The 17,071-nt window shown below is 41.6% G+C and overlaps 1 protein-coding gene across 1 annotated transcript in view; it reads right to left on the reverse strand.

Annotated features, from left to right (window-relative positions):
• The window catches only part of trpc5a (transient receptor potential cation channel, subfamily C, member 5a), a 185,997-nt gene that overhangs the window by 81,677 nt on the left and 87,249 nt on the right, over window positions 1-17,071 (reverse strand). Inside the window, 7 exon segments of the mRNA XM_037680517.1 lie at window positions 2,054-2,317; window positions 2,644-2,781; window positions 4,513-4,575; window positions 4,663-4,779; window positions 10,190-10,440; window positions 12,205-12,307; window positions 14,813-14,854. Of these exon segments, the coding sequence (XP_037536445.1) occupies window positions 2,054-2,317; window positions 2,644-2,781; window positions 4,513-4,575; window positions 4,663-4,779; window positions 10,190-10,440; window positions 12,205-12,307; window positions 14,813-14,845 (969 nt within the window). The 5' untranslated portion in view covers window positions 14,846-14,854.

The raw sequence follows: 17,071 nt of genomic DNA on the forward strand, positions 1-17,071 counted from the left end.
CTTCCCCGTGGACCTGGTTGTTGAGAATTTGAAGCAGACTGTGATCATGGATGAGTCATTAGCTGCTGCTAACTCAGCCAACATTCAGCTATGGTGATGTGAAAAAACAACAACAACAACAAAAAAAAAAAAACAGGCTGCAGTTAATTTTTCAAAAACTAAAATCTTGATACAACTTTTTCTGATCACAGTTCAGACAGAATAGAATAAAAGTTTAACTAATGTCATGCTAATACGGGCATATGACATCAACAAGTTTATAAAAAGAGTATTATTATACACTATATACCAGCCAATAAACTATTATACAGCAATAAAACTATATATATATATATATATATATATATATATATATATATATATATATAGCAACAGACAAGCAAAGGTCTTCTGTAACATTTTACCTTGATTTGTGACCTGAGGTAATGAAAGGTTTATGTTGCATACGTGTATGAAGTTCCGTTCAATTATCTTGAGTGGACCAGTCATTATTGGCGGAACTACAAGAAGTTTTTCGGAAGTTCGTTTGGACGGATGAAGAATATACCAGAATATGTCCGAATATTGACGGGCGTATAAAAAGTGTGAGATATTTATTTTTAACTGCTCCTTTATTGACACTCTGTGATCCTGGGAAAAGCTTTTTACGTAATGTATGTAAATGTTGGGAGAAAGTCCATCTGTCCGTCCGTCCGTCCGTCCGTCCATCCGTCCGTCCGTCCGTCCGTCCATCCATCCATCCATCCATCCATCCATCCATCCATCCATCCATCCTCTTCCACTTATTCTGAAGTCGGCTCGTGTGGACAGCATCTTGAGCAGGGAGGTCCAGATATTGATTTCCACAGCCACCTCTTCCAGCTCTTCTGGGAGGACTCCAAGGCGTTCCCAGGCCAATTCTCTCCAGCATGTCCCGGGTCTTCCCCAGGGTCTCCTCCCAGTCAAACGTGCCCAAAGCACCTCCCTAGGGAGGCACCCAGAGAGCATCCTTATCAATGCCCGAACCACCTCAACTGGCTCCTCTGGATGTGGAGGAGCAGCTGTTCTACTCCGAGTCTCTCCTGATAACATTTGTTTCACAACAGATGCACTTCCTGACACAACCTGGGCTCAAACCCGCAACCTCAGGATTACAAGACCGCAACACTGACCACCGAACTACCGTTTTTCCAGAATATTCTCATTAAATGTGTTTGAGCCTCATGTTTTCCAAATCCTCACAGATGAAGGGGCACGAGGCCGTCACAGTCTGGTTTCTTCACAGTACACTGCCATCAATACAAGCTAACCTTTATGTTGCACAAAACGCTGCAGTGTCCTGCTGAGTGACATCAAGTGCTCGTTCATTGCCGTGGAGCCACAGAAAAGCTGTGATGTCTAATTTATCTGCAAACTAATTCTTGTCATTGAGGAGAAATACCCATACAGCTGTTAACCATTTCACTTTACCCTTGGCTCTAATGAGCGATAAATGTTGCCATTTTAATCTAAATAATTAGATTTACAACAGTTCTTTGATGTGTTTTGTAGCATGCACCAACCAACAATGTGTATGTACATGACTTTTTCCTCATCTCTCTCTTTTTCCCCATTTTCAGTAAGAGAAGAGAATTGAAACTGGATCACTTAAAAACAGAAATGGCCTTTCTGTGCCGTGCTGGAGTTAACCTTTAAGACCTTTAATTAGCTTAGCTTCTGACATGTACACATATCGGGGATAGCTTGCTCAAGGGCAGTTTGACCTGTTGTGAATGAAGCTGGAGTCAAACTGGCAACAACCTAATTTACAGAAAACTACGCTTTTCTATTCAAGAACGAAGTCAATCAAACGTTCACAACCACCTTGGTTACCACATGCACAAAGAATCTATCCCAACAATAGGCCAACACTGGATGTTCAGCCTTTATGGCTAAACCAACAAACACAACTGAAAACTCTGAAACTGTGTCAGCCCAGCATGGACAAAATCATAAAAACTGGCACCGCTTCAGTTGGATGCTGCTAAATGCTTTCATCCTTACACAAATTGAGTTCCACGCTGTTTAGAAATGCAAAGCCTCTGCCAAAGCCGCCTCCTCTTAAAAAACTGCAACCAGGATGGGTCCCTACCTCCTTCTGGTGGTACTTGATGGCTAGTTTGAGCTTGGCCAAGTCGTGGCACTGCCTGGGGTCCAGTTCCTCACTCTGGTCATTGTCTCTGTGGTTCAGGATGGTCTCGAGCTCTCTCGAGCTTCTGGCCTGATCCAGGAGGTCTTTGGCGAAACGTTTGCACTGCTGAGACAGCTCTTCGTACTCTTGACGAAACTCGTTCTCCACCTGAAGCATGGAACGAGTTGCATGTTATGTCAGCAGTGAGACAGCTTTTGAAACATTTTGGACATTTTTCCAGAGATTTTTCATGTGATGGCTCATTTTGGTAAATTTATTGTAGGACATTTGATGCAAAGGTGAACCAGTCATTTATTGCAGCTCCTGCAGTAATGTTTCCTTTACAGTATAATGACAGAATACATTTTCTCCATTTATGAGGCATATCAAATACTCTACGCAGTACTGGGCTCTAAGTTTCCACAACGGTGCAAAACGTTTCCACTAACAAAACTCTAGTTGTGACAAACTATCAGCAGGATTTGGAGCCACACCTTGCTGAGTTCTTTGAGTTCCCAGCCCAGCCTGAAGGCCGTTAGGATGGGATCTTCACTGGACAGCGCAATGAGAGACGGCGAGGCCAGAGCCTTGTAGATGTTGAGCCGAGACCGTGAATGTCGAAGGCTGTCAACCTGGACAGGGAACCAGAGAGACAAAAAATATAACAGTTTGAAACTTATCAGTGCCATGCCGACATATTGTACCAATACACCAATACACTGTCGGTTTTTTGTTGGGTATAAAAGCCAACTGGAATATATGTACAGAAGCTTCGTGCTACGGAAGTCCTGCCTCCTCCCACAACCCAGTCATGGTGTTGCATGAGTTTTATTTTAAACATCATGTAATAACTAATTAAAGCCAAATGTGTTATAAAAATTTATTGTAACATACATCAGCGAGAAGGTATGAACTACATGAATCAACAAGATTCAACGCCTGACCAACATGTTTGTTTTTAAACTAAGGGTAAAATCCCATTCATGTACATGGAGAGGTTGGGACTTAAAACTTGGACTGAAACCAGCCAACAGAGAAGCTGGTCCCACTCCTGTTTCAACTTTCAGAGTAACAGACCATAATATAAACCCAGTTCAGACTATACCTGGAGTTAAAGGGGCCTAGACTAGATTACTTCTTGGGTATGCTATGGCTTGTGCTATTGTATACCAGAACATATAAATTGGCTTATTCACACCCCTCAGGACCCTTTTATCAGGCCAGATTATAACCCCCATTACTTTATCAATTACTTTATACCCAGAAAAGCGAATAAAATTGTGAATTACGTGCGCAAAATATCTGTTTTAAAATGTAATACGTAAAATATAGAAAATACATGACTAAAAATTACCATTCTCTCCTCGCCCCAGCAAACTCTACTTTTTTGATTGAATTGTTAATAAGTGGCCTCGTTTTGAATCCATAATTAAATTAAGTGGGGCAAGTATCCTCAGTTTGTGACTTTTTTTAATCACAAACATAGCAAATATTTGTTTTGACAACAAGTTGAAAATTCAACCAATTTACTATTAAAATTAAGTCACAGTTCACAACTCTGCTGACATTATTTAACGAGACATTGTTTGAGACAGACTACTACATTAGATGGGTATATTCTGGCTTGTAGGGGTATATTCTGGCAGGTATATGGGTGTTTTAGGAAGGAATAGGGTTATATTCTGGTGTGTAGGGATATATTCTGACAGGTAGTGGTATATTCTGACCTGTAGGGGGTATATTCTGGCCTGTAGGGGTATATTCTGGCAGGTAGAGAAATATTCTTGCCTCTAGGGGTATATTCTGGCAGGTATATGGGTGTTTTAGGAAGGAATAGGGTTACATTCTGGTGTGTATGGGGTATATTCTGGCCTGTAGGGGGTATATTCTGGCCTGTATGGGTATATTCCAACCTTTAGGGGTATATGCTGTCCTGTAGGAATGTATTCTGACCTATAGGGTATATTCTGACCTGTAGGGTATATTCTAGCTTGTAAGAGTATATTCTAACTTTTAGGATATATTCCGGCCTGTAGGGGTATATTCTATCTTTTGGGTATATTCTGCCTGTAGGGGTATATTCTGGCCTCTATGGTATAGTTTGGCCTCTAGGGTATATTCTGGCTAAGGCTACTTTACATCCCTGGATACAGTTTGTCCTAGGACAGTTTTTCCCTTGGGGTATACTCTGGCCTGTGCCAAAGTACACCCAGGATTAATCTGTTACACCAGGTTCCATTCTAAGGTCTACCTATTTTTACAGTCTTTGGGGCCAAATCAAACCATGAGCCACCACTTCTTGTTGATAACTTTCAAATGGTAAATAACCTAGAAAGAGCTTTGAAAACAGTTAAGCCACAAACCTCTGAACTGGACACGCACTCAACACAATCGCATCGTATCTGGTGCGGTCTGGGTATGGTGACCTACACAGAACATTGAAAATAAAACATGAAACACACACATATAAGAGCAATCTGCACTAAAGAAATTAACCTCATCAGTGTCATTACTTTTCTCTGGACAAGCAGCTTGATGATCTCATAGTTGTTGGTGTGAGCAGCGAGCATGATGGGAGTTATATCAGGGGTGAACTCTGAGAACTGGCTGTCCATCATCAGTGAGGGAACCTGAAGAAAAGCAAAGAGCAAAACTCATTAAAGAGACTAATTTACAAATTGCTAAAATAAATAAAGAACAAAGTTCGGCCTGAGTATAAAATATCTTGAGTGATTGTTTTCTGCAGAATTTGACCATCAGAATCAGAATCAGCTCTATTATCATTGGACCAAAATACAGTGAAATTATGTTTGTACAGTTGTCTGAAAGATGGGCAGAGTGCACGTTGCTGCTGCTACTGGAGCGCGGCCACTTATCTTTTTTCAGAATGCTTTTTTAGATAGAAAAGGGGAAAAAGTCACGAGGAGAGGATGGTGGCATTACAAAATAGATCTCTTCACACCTTGTCCTTATCGGGATACGATTTAAGACATAAAAAAACTCTGCCAGCAAGCACATTTATAACACATTTCATATGCATCTGATGGCAAGACCGTGAGATTTGTCCATGAAGCACTTCCAGCTTCATCAAAGCACTACCATAGTCCTGATAAGATGTTGGTCAGCCGGCACAGTTCTGATAAGCCTCCACAGAAGTTCTCGGAGATGCGATAGATGAAGCTTTTCCATAGTTTACACATATCCCAGGAGAACTTTGATATGTCGGTCTGCTTTCGAGGCCAACCGGGGGAGTCAGATTCAGATAAGCCACAATTGTTGATTTTTTGCAGGCAGACTGTTTTTTTTCTAGTCAGTCTTGAGTCCTGCTGGGACTTTCCAGATCCAAAATGGACAGATTTGTGAGCATTCCACTAGTCCATGCCTCCTCCAAGGTCGTTTCCAACATGCTGGGGAGTCCCGGAAGCCGCAGGTGGCCTGTGATTCTCACCATCTTACGGTTTAACTCATAAATCAGCTGATTTTGGGTCCTTGAAGCATGAACCAAACCTTCACACAGACTCTGCAGTTTTGCCATTGCCAAAACTGCTGCTGCCGTCTTCCTTAATAGCTGCAACATAGGAATCCGCCTATGCCAGAAAGCAGAACCCTTGTTATCATGAATCCAATTATATAAATGACTTTGGCGTCCCCTGAGACAAAACAAAGACACATCAGCTCCCAAACTCCCCACAGATCCCTGACGTATCCTGCTGCATGAGTCTCAGTGGGGCATGAGGGCTCTCCAGGACCCTGTCGCTTTGTTGAAAAGAGTTTGTCGACTGAGTTGAAAGTCCAGCAGACCAGATCCATGACAGTAGTTTACGTTTCGGAAGACGTGTACCAGGAGCTTCAATACACAGACAGAGAGCAAAAAACAGGAGGAGAACAGGAGAGGAAAGAAAAGACGTCCGCCTTGCACGAGAGCGAGTGAGAAAAGTCATCTCATCTTAGAAAACTCAGACAAATCTGCAGCAGAGAGAGTTAAAACACGTTTATTTAGTGTTCACGCTGCACACAGATGACAAAAATAAACTAACTGTCCTGCCACGGTGTGAAGCATAAAACTCATGATTCATGCTCCATGAAGCTTAAAGGAGAGCTGAGCAAGAGGAGAGGATCGAACATGTGAACTCTTTCATCTCAGAGGGAGAACGGAGAAGAGGGCTTGCTCTCATCTGAGGATGTCTCCACCTTCATCTCTCGCTCTTGTTCCTCCTACACATCCTCTCCTCTCACCATCAGTCTCTTCCTCTAGCCTTCTGTCATCTTCCCTTCCCGTCTGCTTCACCTCCTCGTACCGCTCCCTCTGCCCTTCTCCGGTCTCTGTCCCCTCTCCTCCTCTCTCCTGCCAAAACCTTTTACTCATCCGTTCTGTCCTCCTTCCACTTCCTCCGTTTCCAACAGCTGCTCCAAGATTGGCATCACACGCTGAGTAAAAAGTCAGGCACCCTCTTTTACTTTGAAGGTTTTACGTAACGGAGTTAGATAAACCTCCCTGGTGCCAGGTCGGGTCGACACATTTTGATTATTTGTTGGACAGAAACAGCAAAAACAGAAATACAGCAAGAAAATGAAGTCCACCTCGTTATTCAACAGTCTGTAACAGCATTAACTCTCAGTAATCCTTCCATGATGACCTCATCGGTCTCCTGCATCTTGTGGAGGAATTTTGACCCACTCTGTTCTATAACATAGTAGTGCAGTTTACTGAGACTCACAGACATTTGTTTCTGCGCAGCTCTTTGAACGCTCCACCACAGCATTCTGGTCGACGGCTGAAGTTCTTGACTGGATTGTTGCGGCACCAGATGATCCTTTTCTTTCTGAGTCATTATCTTGTAGAACATCTGCCATGTTTGGGATCATTGTTGAGTTATGACCCACTTTGGTCCGAGCTTCGGCTGTCGGATAGATGAACTCACCTTTGACTCAAGAATCGTGCTTTTTTTACCCAGAGACGTTCACAATCAACTGAATGACTGCAAAGAGCCCAAACCATCACTCTGCCACCACCGTGCTTTACAGTTACTGCTATGTGCCGATATGCTTGGTGTCCTAAAAACATTACACTTATCTTTTCTAACATTATTAATTTGTTTGCAAGTCTCCAGTACAGGCCTGGTGTGCCAAAATAAAACTTAATGGCAGAACGAAATAACCAGCAGAGATCGTGCAGCTGCAGCTCTGCCGCTGGAGATTGTGAAAAAAATAAACAAATAAAATCAATTAAAAGCAAAACAACAGAAAATCTGTTCAGCAAATTACAGTATGTTCCCCTGTCCTAATTTAAACACTTTATGTTTGACTTATTTTCTTAATCCAGTATGGCTCTTTCAACACTAAATGAGTACAGTGAACACACGATTGAATAAAAATAAAAGATTAAATTAACTGACGTGATGAAAGATGTGCACGTGTGCCGAGCGCTGAAATTAAAGTCACCAAAACTCCACTTCACTTCCAATAATCTGCTCACTTCATCTCTTTCCTCTAATTTTTAGACTTGAAAAGAGAAACGACAACTAAAATATCTAATCCTTTAGCCTCTCTGTCTTCACTCCTCCTGAGTCAAACTTCGGCTTTCTTCCTTCTTTTTAGTCTGACCTTCATGGTTGACCTCTCAGTTTCTGTTTTTATCATCTGTGTGAAAACACATTCACGTTTTCTTTTAATCTCCTGCTGGAGTTTTTGTTAAAATCCATTCATTTAAATAAAAATGGTGATTAAGAGGAAAGGAAAGGATAAAATCGAGGAGAATGAAAGAGCTGTTGCACTTTTGGTCAAACAAAATTACCATTAACATAACATATAGGGCGGCACGGTGGTTCAAATGGTAGAGTTGTTGCCTCTCAGTGAGAAGGTTGCTGGTTCAAATCCCAGCCAGGGTTCCTTCTGGGTGGAGTTTGCATGTTCTCTCTGTGCTGCATGGGTTTTCTCCCGGTACTCCGGTTTCCTCACACAGATCAAAAACATGCATGTTAGTCTGATTGGTAACTCTAGTCAAGTCTAGTCTGTCCATAGGTGAGAGAGAGAAAATGGTTGTTTGTCTCTATGTGTCCATATGATGGACATAGACCTGTCCAAGGTGTCCCCTGCTTCTCACACAGTGATTGCTGGACATGGGCACCAGTGACCCAAAAAAGAAGTAGAAACGAGATAATGGATGGACAGGTGGATGGATGGATGGATGGATGGATGGATGGATGGATGGATGGATGGATGGATGGATGGATGGATGGATGGATTGATGACAACATATAACATTATGCAAGTTCTCATGCAACATCAGATGTGAGACGTTTTAGCAAACTATTGTTGGAGAATAAACCTTGAGCTGCAGCATAATATCTGTAAACTGGTTGAGTTGCATCATTTTTTGTGTTTTTGGAGGTTGATTAGCTGTGGCGGACATCTTGAACTGATTCTAAAACGTATTCAGCTACAGATGTCCATCAAACGATTTCCTTCTGAGCAGTTCAATAAATATTTAAAATAGAACTCAAGATCTTACTTCTAACCTACAAAGCTCCCAACAACCTAGCTCCATCTTATATTACAGATCTTATTGTTCCATATTTTCTCAACAGAGCACTTCACTCTCAGACTGCAGGTTTACTTGTGGTTCCTAGAGTTTCCAAAATCAGAATGGGAGGAGGATCTTTCAGTTCTCAGGCTCCTCTCTTGTGGAACCAACTTCCAGTTTCTGTCCACGAGGCTGACACATCGTTCAGTTTTAAGACTTTCCTTTTGGTAAATCCTATAGTTAGGGTTGGCTTGGGTTTCCTGAGCTATCCCTTAGTTCTGCTGCTATAGTCTTAGACTGCTGGAGGACAAACTGACCACATGTCCTCTCTCTGCCGCTGTCTTTACTTGCTCTACCTGTTTGTGTTTTTAATTATTTCTATCTTAACATGTTTTTGTTTTTCCTCCTATAGAAAGTTCACCTGGACCTGTTCATTCTGTGTCTGGTTCTACTTCCTGTCCTCTCAACCAGCCGGTCAAAGCAGATGGACGCTCGTCCTGAGCCTGGCTCTGCTGGAGGTTTCTTCCTGTTCAAAAGGAGTTTTTCCTTTCCACTGTCTCCTCTGTGCTCGCTCAGGATGGGAGACAGAGACGAAGTGAAGATTCAACACAATCTGCTGCTTCCTCAGATACAGAACTTTACTGGTTTTAATGGATGTGAATGTTTTTGTTCAGTGCCCAGAGACGACTTCTGTTGTGACTTGCTGCTGTGTAAATAAACTGTATTGAAATGAATATTTTGCTAACAGACAGATGAGAAATATCAACCGTTCACCTTTGATGGCGCACAGTAAACGAAGGATGAAGAAAGAGAAGACGAGGTGGATCGTGAGGAAGATTCGAGGGATTAACACGCAGTTCTGCAGGAGGAACTGAATATTTTAAAATTATCTGCTGGCTAAAAAAAAAAAAAAAAAGGACGAGTTTTAAAAGCAGGAACAAATGTGTTCCCGTTCTCGTCCAGCTGAGAGTCAACCAAAACCTTCCCACAATCCTCTGCTCAAGCCAAGAGTTTGTTGCCATGGCGATTCAGAAACGCAGCCGGTTCAAGAATTAATGAACAAGAAAAAAAAGTTCCTCTTTCTTCTTCTGATGGATTTTCGCCCTTTCTTCTCGATGACTTTAAATCGGCGACTCTTATCTTTTGTCACTTGACGTCTCCCCGCTGATTCCCTGAGCGACCACACTTCAGCTGAACTGGTTTCTGTCTCTGCTTTGCTGGTTCCTCTCTCTCAAGCACACACAAAGATAAAAAAAACACCAAGTACAGCGGCGGCTGGATGGAAACACTGTCAGTCTCCAAATCCTATTTCACAGTTTGTCTCTAAACGAGGTGTTTAATTTCCCTCCTCTCAGCAGAACGTGGCACGGAGCGTTACGATGAATAGACGCGCGCTTCACCATCGCGCACGAACACATTCAAATGGAAAAATAGACGCAAACACACATTCACGGGTGAGTAATCGCACGCGCGCGCCTGGATGCAGCAGATTAACACACAGTTTGGCCCGAGCGCACCTGTTTCTCTCCGCTCGGCCTGCGGTGGGACAGCAGCAGCTCCACGGCGCCCACCACCTCCTTCCTGATGGCGTACAGCAGGGCGTCGCCCGTGTGGATGCCGTGGTCCAACAGGAGCTCCATGATCTCCAGGTTCTCGTTCTCGATGGCGATGAGGAGCGCGCTGCGGCCCAGAGGGTCCAGACAGTTCACGTCCATGTTGTAGTAGACCTCCGCCTCGCGGAGGGCGTGTTTGACCCCTGCATAGTCACCTGGAGGCAGACGGGACTGGTTGGTAACATTAGTTTCAAACTCCTACATGTCTGCAATGAAGCGTTCTTTCTTTGACCACATGATGGCTTCAACCGAAGGTTTTATCTGCACATGATGATAAATATTTTGAATTATGTCAAATAAATACAGCTGAAACAAAATAAAAGGTCGTTTTTAAAGCCGAGTTACAGAAAGCTGCTCAGAGTGGGTGAATACCCGTTAGATGATCCACACCCTGAAAGAAAGTGGCTGGACTCCTGCAAATTTGGGAAACTTCCTTTAATGTGAAGTCATAAATGATGCTGCTAAGCTTATTCTGTCCCTCGTAATGAAGCAGCAACAACAACAACAAAAAGGAAATATCCTCCGTCCATCTCTTCTCCATGATCATTTGAAAAAAACAAAAAAACAAAACTGAGGTACTGACTTCCATTTTGGTGCGTCTGCATCTCGGCAAAAGAAAGGCTCCTTTTGATAATTGGAGTTCCATGTCATAATCCAAGATGGCCACTTTCAAATATACAAGTAAAGTGACTACCCTTATCATTTGAGTAACCTCTGCATTCTAGTGTTATATTAATTAAAAGTATAGTTTCCTCAAATGATGGGGTGGCTGAGGATTAATCTATCATGGCCAAGGCCACCATTGGCCACCCTCTACCACTGCACCTGGTGGTGGATAAACTGCTCCCTCCACTCACCAGGATCCATCACTCTGTGCTGCTTCAGAAAAACAAATAAACTACGTCTGTTCTTCTGCACAGTGTAACTCCTACTTACTTCATCTTGCACTGAAAAGATTAGTTTATTTTTATGTTCAACTCCAGTCCAGAAAAAACACTCATCTTGAAATCTACAAACATTCATTGTTCAAATCTCTCATCGATGAGGCCATCGGCGAGCCACTTGTTAGTTTTTCTTATTTTCCATATTTCTGTAAAGCCCTCACTGATCTGATGTCGGACAGGTTGATGCGAATGATTGTCCCATTTAATAAAATTTAAAAAAAAGCTAAGTGTTAGGGATTTTTTGGTGAAAGGTTATGGATGTTTTTATTTATTATAGCCGAGAGTCTTAACTCTGCCCATGAATCATATGTTTGTGTTTGTAGAAAGCTGGATGAGGATGAGGAGCAGGGTGAAGCTGCAGCTGTCGCTTCAAGGACGTCTCAGAGTCTGTGAGCTCGGCTGAACTGATAAGAGAATAAAAACAAAGTTCTCACACGGCTCGTGGCAGATCCTCCTGACTGGTCGTCATGCGTCTACTTCCTGTATTTCTGTGTAACCTGTTCTGAAAATCTGACCTTACAAGTAAATATTGGGTAAAAATCTTCTCCTGCTGTCGAGCGCGGCTCCTTTTATCCAAGTAAGATAAAGCGGGAATATTTTTCTCCATCAGTAAGCTTTAGTGAAATATTTTTAGATATGAACATCATAATATCTATTTAACTATTTATGTTGTTTTGACACTAATTATCACAAACACGACCAGCTTTCTGTGCCCCGCTGATTACAAGACCTGGATGTTATTTTGTGCTGAAAGAAGCACAAAGTGAAACTTGGTTTCTCGTTGAGGGACGATCAGTCCAGTCTGTGATGCGCATGTTCCAGAGGTGAACCCGTTAACCGCCGCTGGGTGCAGATCAGCCCGACTGAGCAGCTGCTCGGCTCTCAGCTCCATTTCACCACTGAATGCAGGTGTGCAGGGAGCAAACTAACTCCTGGATTTAAAACAAGCAGATGGCTGTAGACGTGTGCGTGTACCTTTCTCTACAGCAGTGAGGTAGGCCCGCTCCTCTGCAGACAGCTCCACTTCAGCGCGTACGATCTGCAGCGGGATGCGGTCTCTGTACGGCGAATACGTCGCCTAAACAAAAACAGAAAAACAAAAAGAGTCAGATTCTACTCACAAACCACTGGATGAGGAGATGAGGTCAGTTCATTTGCAGATAGTCTGACTCATGGTGTCTAACTGGGATGTGGTGGTCTGTCAGGGGATTTTTGGTCCAGGTTTATGGATGTTTTGTCACCATTAATGTTAACTGTCCACGAAACATGTGTGAGTTACCAAAGACTTCTCTTCTCCCTAAGAGGGCTGAATGAGGAGCTGATTTGATCCTGCATGTGCAGTTGAATGTGGCCGAGGTCATCAATGTCTGCCTGAGCCAAGAGCTGATACGTGTATAAAAAACAATTCTCACACGCTGCCCAGTGCAGATTCTCGTGACTGGGCTCCGTGCATGTAGAACTTCTGTACATCTGTGCAACCTGTTGTGTAAGTCTGCCCTTGCAAGTAAAACCAGTTAAAAATCTTCTTGTGTCCTCGAGTGTGGCTTCTTTGAGAAAGTAAGATGAAGAGAGGATATTTTTATCCAACATTTTGATCCTTTGAGTTGGATACGAACCAGCAACCTAAGGATGATATTTTTAAGGGGGCCGAGATGGGGTAGAGGCAGGGCAGCCGACTCAGAACCCGAAAGTCCCAGGTTTGATCTCCAGTCATTGCACATCTCATGGTGTTCTCTGAGCAGAACACCCTATCCCCAATTGCTCCCCACACACTTTCAGTAGCTGCCCACTGCTACACCTAGGGGTGGATAGGTTAAATGCGGAGAGCCAATGACATCATTGTATAATGATGACAACACATACGCATTATTATTATTTATCCAACATTTTGGTCCTTCGAGCCGGATACGAACCAGCATCCTAAGGTTGATGTTTTTATCCAACATTTTGGTCCTTCGAGCCGGATACGAACCAGCAAACTAAGGATGATATATTTTTATCCAACAACAGTTGACAATGTTGAAGAACATTTGAGAGAGAATGTCCAAAATGTCTCAAAATGTTCAGTAATTTAAAAGAAACACTAATGTTTTTTTCATTTATAAAGTATCCATTAAATCATAAACATAGGGGTGGCTGCCGGAGTGGTACAAACCGTGCTGAAGAGGATAAAATGATACACAATAAATGGAATACAGAACAGAAAAAGAACACAGTTTTAGACTGGTTTTTTTAATAAACTGTCTGCATTGAAAGTGACAACACGGCTCTGTGGTTGCAAACCCTCAGATTGTAAAGAAAATCTGGCCAAGTTTTTCACAATGTTCATTCCTAACTGGTGTCCAGCAGTCGCAGCCTTGCAATATACCGCCTACTGTTAACTGGGAGGTTAAGGGAACTGGTCAAAAGCTTTGCTCCTTCCAGTTTTGAACGGAGAAAACTTGTATGAGAAGGGAAATGTCTTAAAAAAAAAAAAATCAGGTTACCTGCTGTGAAAACTTGATGCATTTGTCTCAGACCTGAGTGGTGTTGATGACTCATTGTTATAATGTGGTGCATTAGCACTTTAATAGTTCTCTGTGTGTAAATTTATCTCTATATTTGGTTGCTTTACGAAAAAAAAGGTGCTCATAAATAAATTTAGATTTGATTTGAATGTTGTGGTTAATTAACATCGTTCAGAGTTCCTAACGGCCATCTGGACTGAAGGAGTGCTACATCAGCTTGGTGCAGACAAATGTGAACGTGCACATCATTTATGATTTTCTGAAACTAACTGATAAAGTTAGAAAAGTAAAGATTATCTGAGGGAACTCAGATTAAAATTATATGAAGGTTTTCTGGGCTTGGACTAGTTTAAATCATGCAAACCTCTTTATGGGAGTTTCCTGTCTCAGTGCAGGCGTTTTAATCACCTGCTGCAACGAACTGTGGACATTTACGCAACTTCATGGGTCTCGGGTGTGTTTTCCTGTCTCTGTAAGCAAAATATCTCATGAACCATTGGATGGATGTGAATAAATCTAAAAAATTTAACTTTGAATATGCATCTACAACTCTAATGTTTGGATTCATCCTGATTCAAGCAAGCAGCCACCGCTAGACCATCTTATCAAATGACATTACCTCAAGCAGATTTACACGTTTGACCTAAAATTTGGTGTGGTAGTAGCTGAGAGTCATCCCCAACACCTGTTCTGGGCTCTAACTGATTGCACAGATCTGTTTTAAAACTCTGCCATTAATGATTGAAGTCAGCTGTGCTTGTTAAAGGATCTCATGAAGCACTGCATGAAATTTAATGACACTTTCAAAAAGTAACAGTGTGATGTACAACTCGTTATCTCTGGGAGTTAGCCTGATCCAAGATGGTTGCCGAAGTTAATCGAACCTAAACGCAATTATGGCTAAACCTCAAGAAACTCAGATCTCACACGGTCACGAGATTCTGCATCGATTCTTTTACAAGGTTTGATCAAAACTGATATGGCAATGTTTAAAAGCACTGGTGTGAAAGATGGCCGCCATACGCACTCCTTCAAAACACACAAGTAGTAGTACACACAGATAGTATCTGACTCACCTTCTTGTAGTACAGCTGCGTCATGGGATTCATTTGGACAGACTGGGAACAAAAAAGAAAGAAAAACAAAATTCAATACAAGTAAAATGTAAAATGAATGCGGTCATAAACAGACATGTCTAAGGCCTCTAGCAGATACTTTAACGACGTTGGACCAACGAGTTTTGATCCTGGAACTTCTCTGCGAAACATTTAGCAGATTCTGTGCATGTATAATAGAATATATAATTGACTTTATGAACATTTAGAGCCTCATCAGTCCTGGCTCTGCTCTCGTTATTACACGTAATCCTCACAAAGCCCGATCTAACAGGAAGTGTTTAGCTCCTCTCATTCGCACGCTTGTGTGAGCTCCAGTTTATTTGTTCGAGTCTTCACCATGTTGACTTTTTGCACCATAATTAATCCATGTTTGTTCACTTCTGCGCTCGAGACAGACGCTGCACGTTTACATTTTCCGACGCAGCTCAGCATTAATTTGTCTGCAGCAGGAAACAGTCGCAACGAATGCGGCAAAGAAGAATCTGTGTTTCAGAGAGGAAAAAAGAGCTAATTAGAGTTGTTGTTGTGAATGCTCGAATAAAGAATAATTAATAACCAAAGAACAGACTGGACACGTGCTGAAGGACTGCAGTGGGACAAGAGTGAAAACTGGAGAAAAAAGCATTTTCTGCAACAATGCACAGTGTTGAATGACGTCACTGAAAACTCTGGAAGAAACTAAAAAAGAAAACCAAAATAAATAATAAAGCAGTAGCTAAAACGAGCACAACCATACATACAAGCTAACATTAGCACCAGCAGCCAAAATTAAAAATTAAAGAAGTAGCTAAAAGCTCAAATTAACCAAATCAAAAGGTTTAAGCTAAAAGTCACTAGATTAATGTCACTAGATAAATGTGGTTTCAAGCTGAAATCAGCTAAACCTTAGTTAAATGCTAAAGCTAACAAAACCTTAGTTAAGAGCTTTAATTAGCTAAGCAGTAGCTAAAAATCAACAAAACAACAACAAATCTAAAAGTAGCAAAACACCAACTAAAGCTTAATGTAGAGGAACAGTACCTAAACGCTAAAATTAGCAACAGCAGCTAAAAGCAAACATTAACAAAGCAGTAGCTAAATGCTCAAATTAACCAAACCAAAAGGTTTAAGCTAAAAGTCACTAGATTATTAGATTCAACATAAATGTAGTTCAAAGCTAAAATCAGCTAAACCTTACAAGCGTAAATTATCAAACCAGAAGCTAAAATCAACAAAACAACAAAGCTAAATGCAGCTAAGCACTAACTAAAGCATAAAGAAGAGGAACAGTACCTACAAGCTAAAATTAGCAACAGCAGCTAAAAGCAAAAGTTAACAAAGCAGTAGCTAAAAGCTGAAATTAACCTAACCTAAAGGTATGAGCTAAAACTCACTACATTTAACATAAATGTGGTTCAAAGCTAAAATCAGCAAAACCTTAGTTGAAAGCTTAAATTAGCCAAGCAGTAGCTAAAATCAACAAAACAACAACAAAGCTAAAAGTAGCGAAACACTAGCTGAAGCTTAAAGTACAGAAATAGTACCTAAAACCTGAAATTACTAAGACAGTAACTAAATCCTAAAACTATCAGCTAGAAGCTAAAACTGGAATAACAGTAGCTACAAATTAAACTTATCAAATCTGCAGCTAAACATTAACAGCGCAACTAAAAGCTATAAATATTTTCTAACAGCTAAATGTGGCAAACCAGCAGCTGACAGTTTGATTAGCATGCAGCAGCCAAAAGCTAAAATGAGTGTAAGACAAAAACAAAAAGTTTGCTGAAGTAGACTTTAAAGGACAAAGTTAGGATTTGGCTGTAAATGTATATTTTTAACAAGTTAAATAGATCAAGGATGCTAAAAGCTGAACCGATCGAGCCAAACGTTTTGACATAAATAAATAAAAAGTGCAACGTGTGCAGAAGTTGTTCCACTGCAACAAGAAGAAAAACAAATCAGCTTTCACATAATTATGGAAAACGAGTCTTTTTATCTGATTATCGTTCGTCACACTCATTAAACACAAACTAAAGTCCGTGCTCCTTTCCAGCTGTTCTCCCAGCTAAACAAAACAGCCGAAGACAAAAACTGAAGGACGGCTTTCAGAAACACGTGGAGTCTCAGAACGGACCCGTTTGGTTCTGATCGTTCCAACAGCGATGGCTCCTGACAGCTAAAACCTTTTTCAACAGCCGTTTTATTGCCCCTCGCTGCTCGTTTTTATGGGCCGTTCCC

This window comes from Nematolebias whitei, chromosome 1 (genome assembly GCF_014905685.2).
Source record: "Nematolebias whitei isolate Nwh7 chromosome 1, NemWhi1, whole genome shotgun sequence".
Lineage (NCBI taxonomy): Eukaryota > Metazoa > Chordata > Actinopteri > Cyprinodontiformes > Rivulidae > Nematolebias > Nematolebias whitei.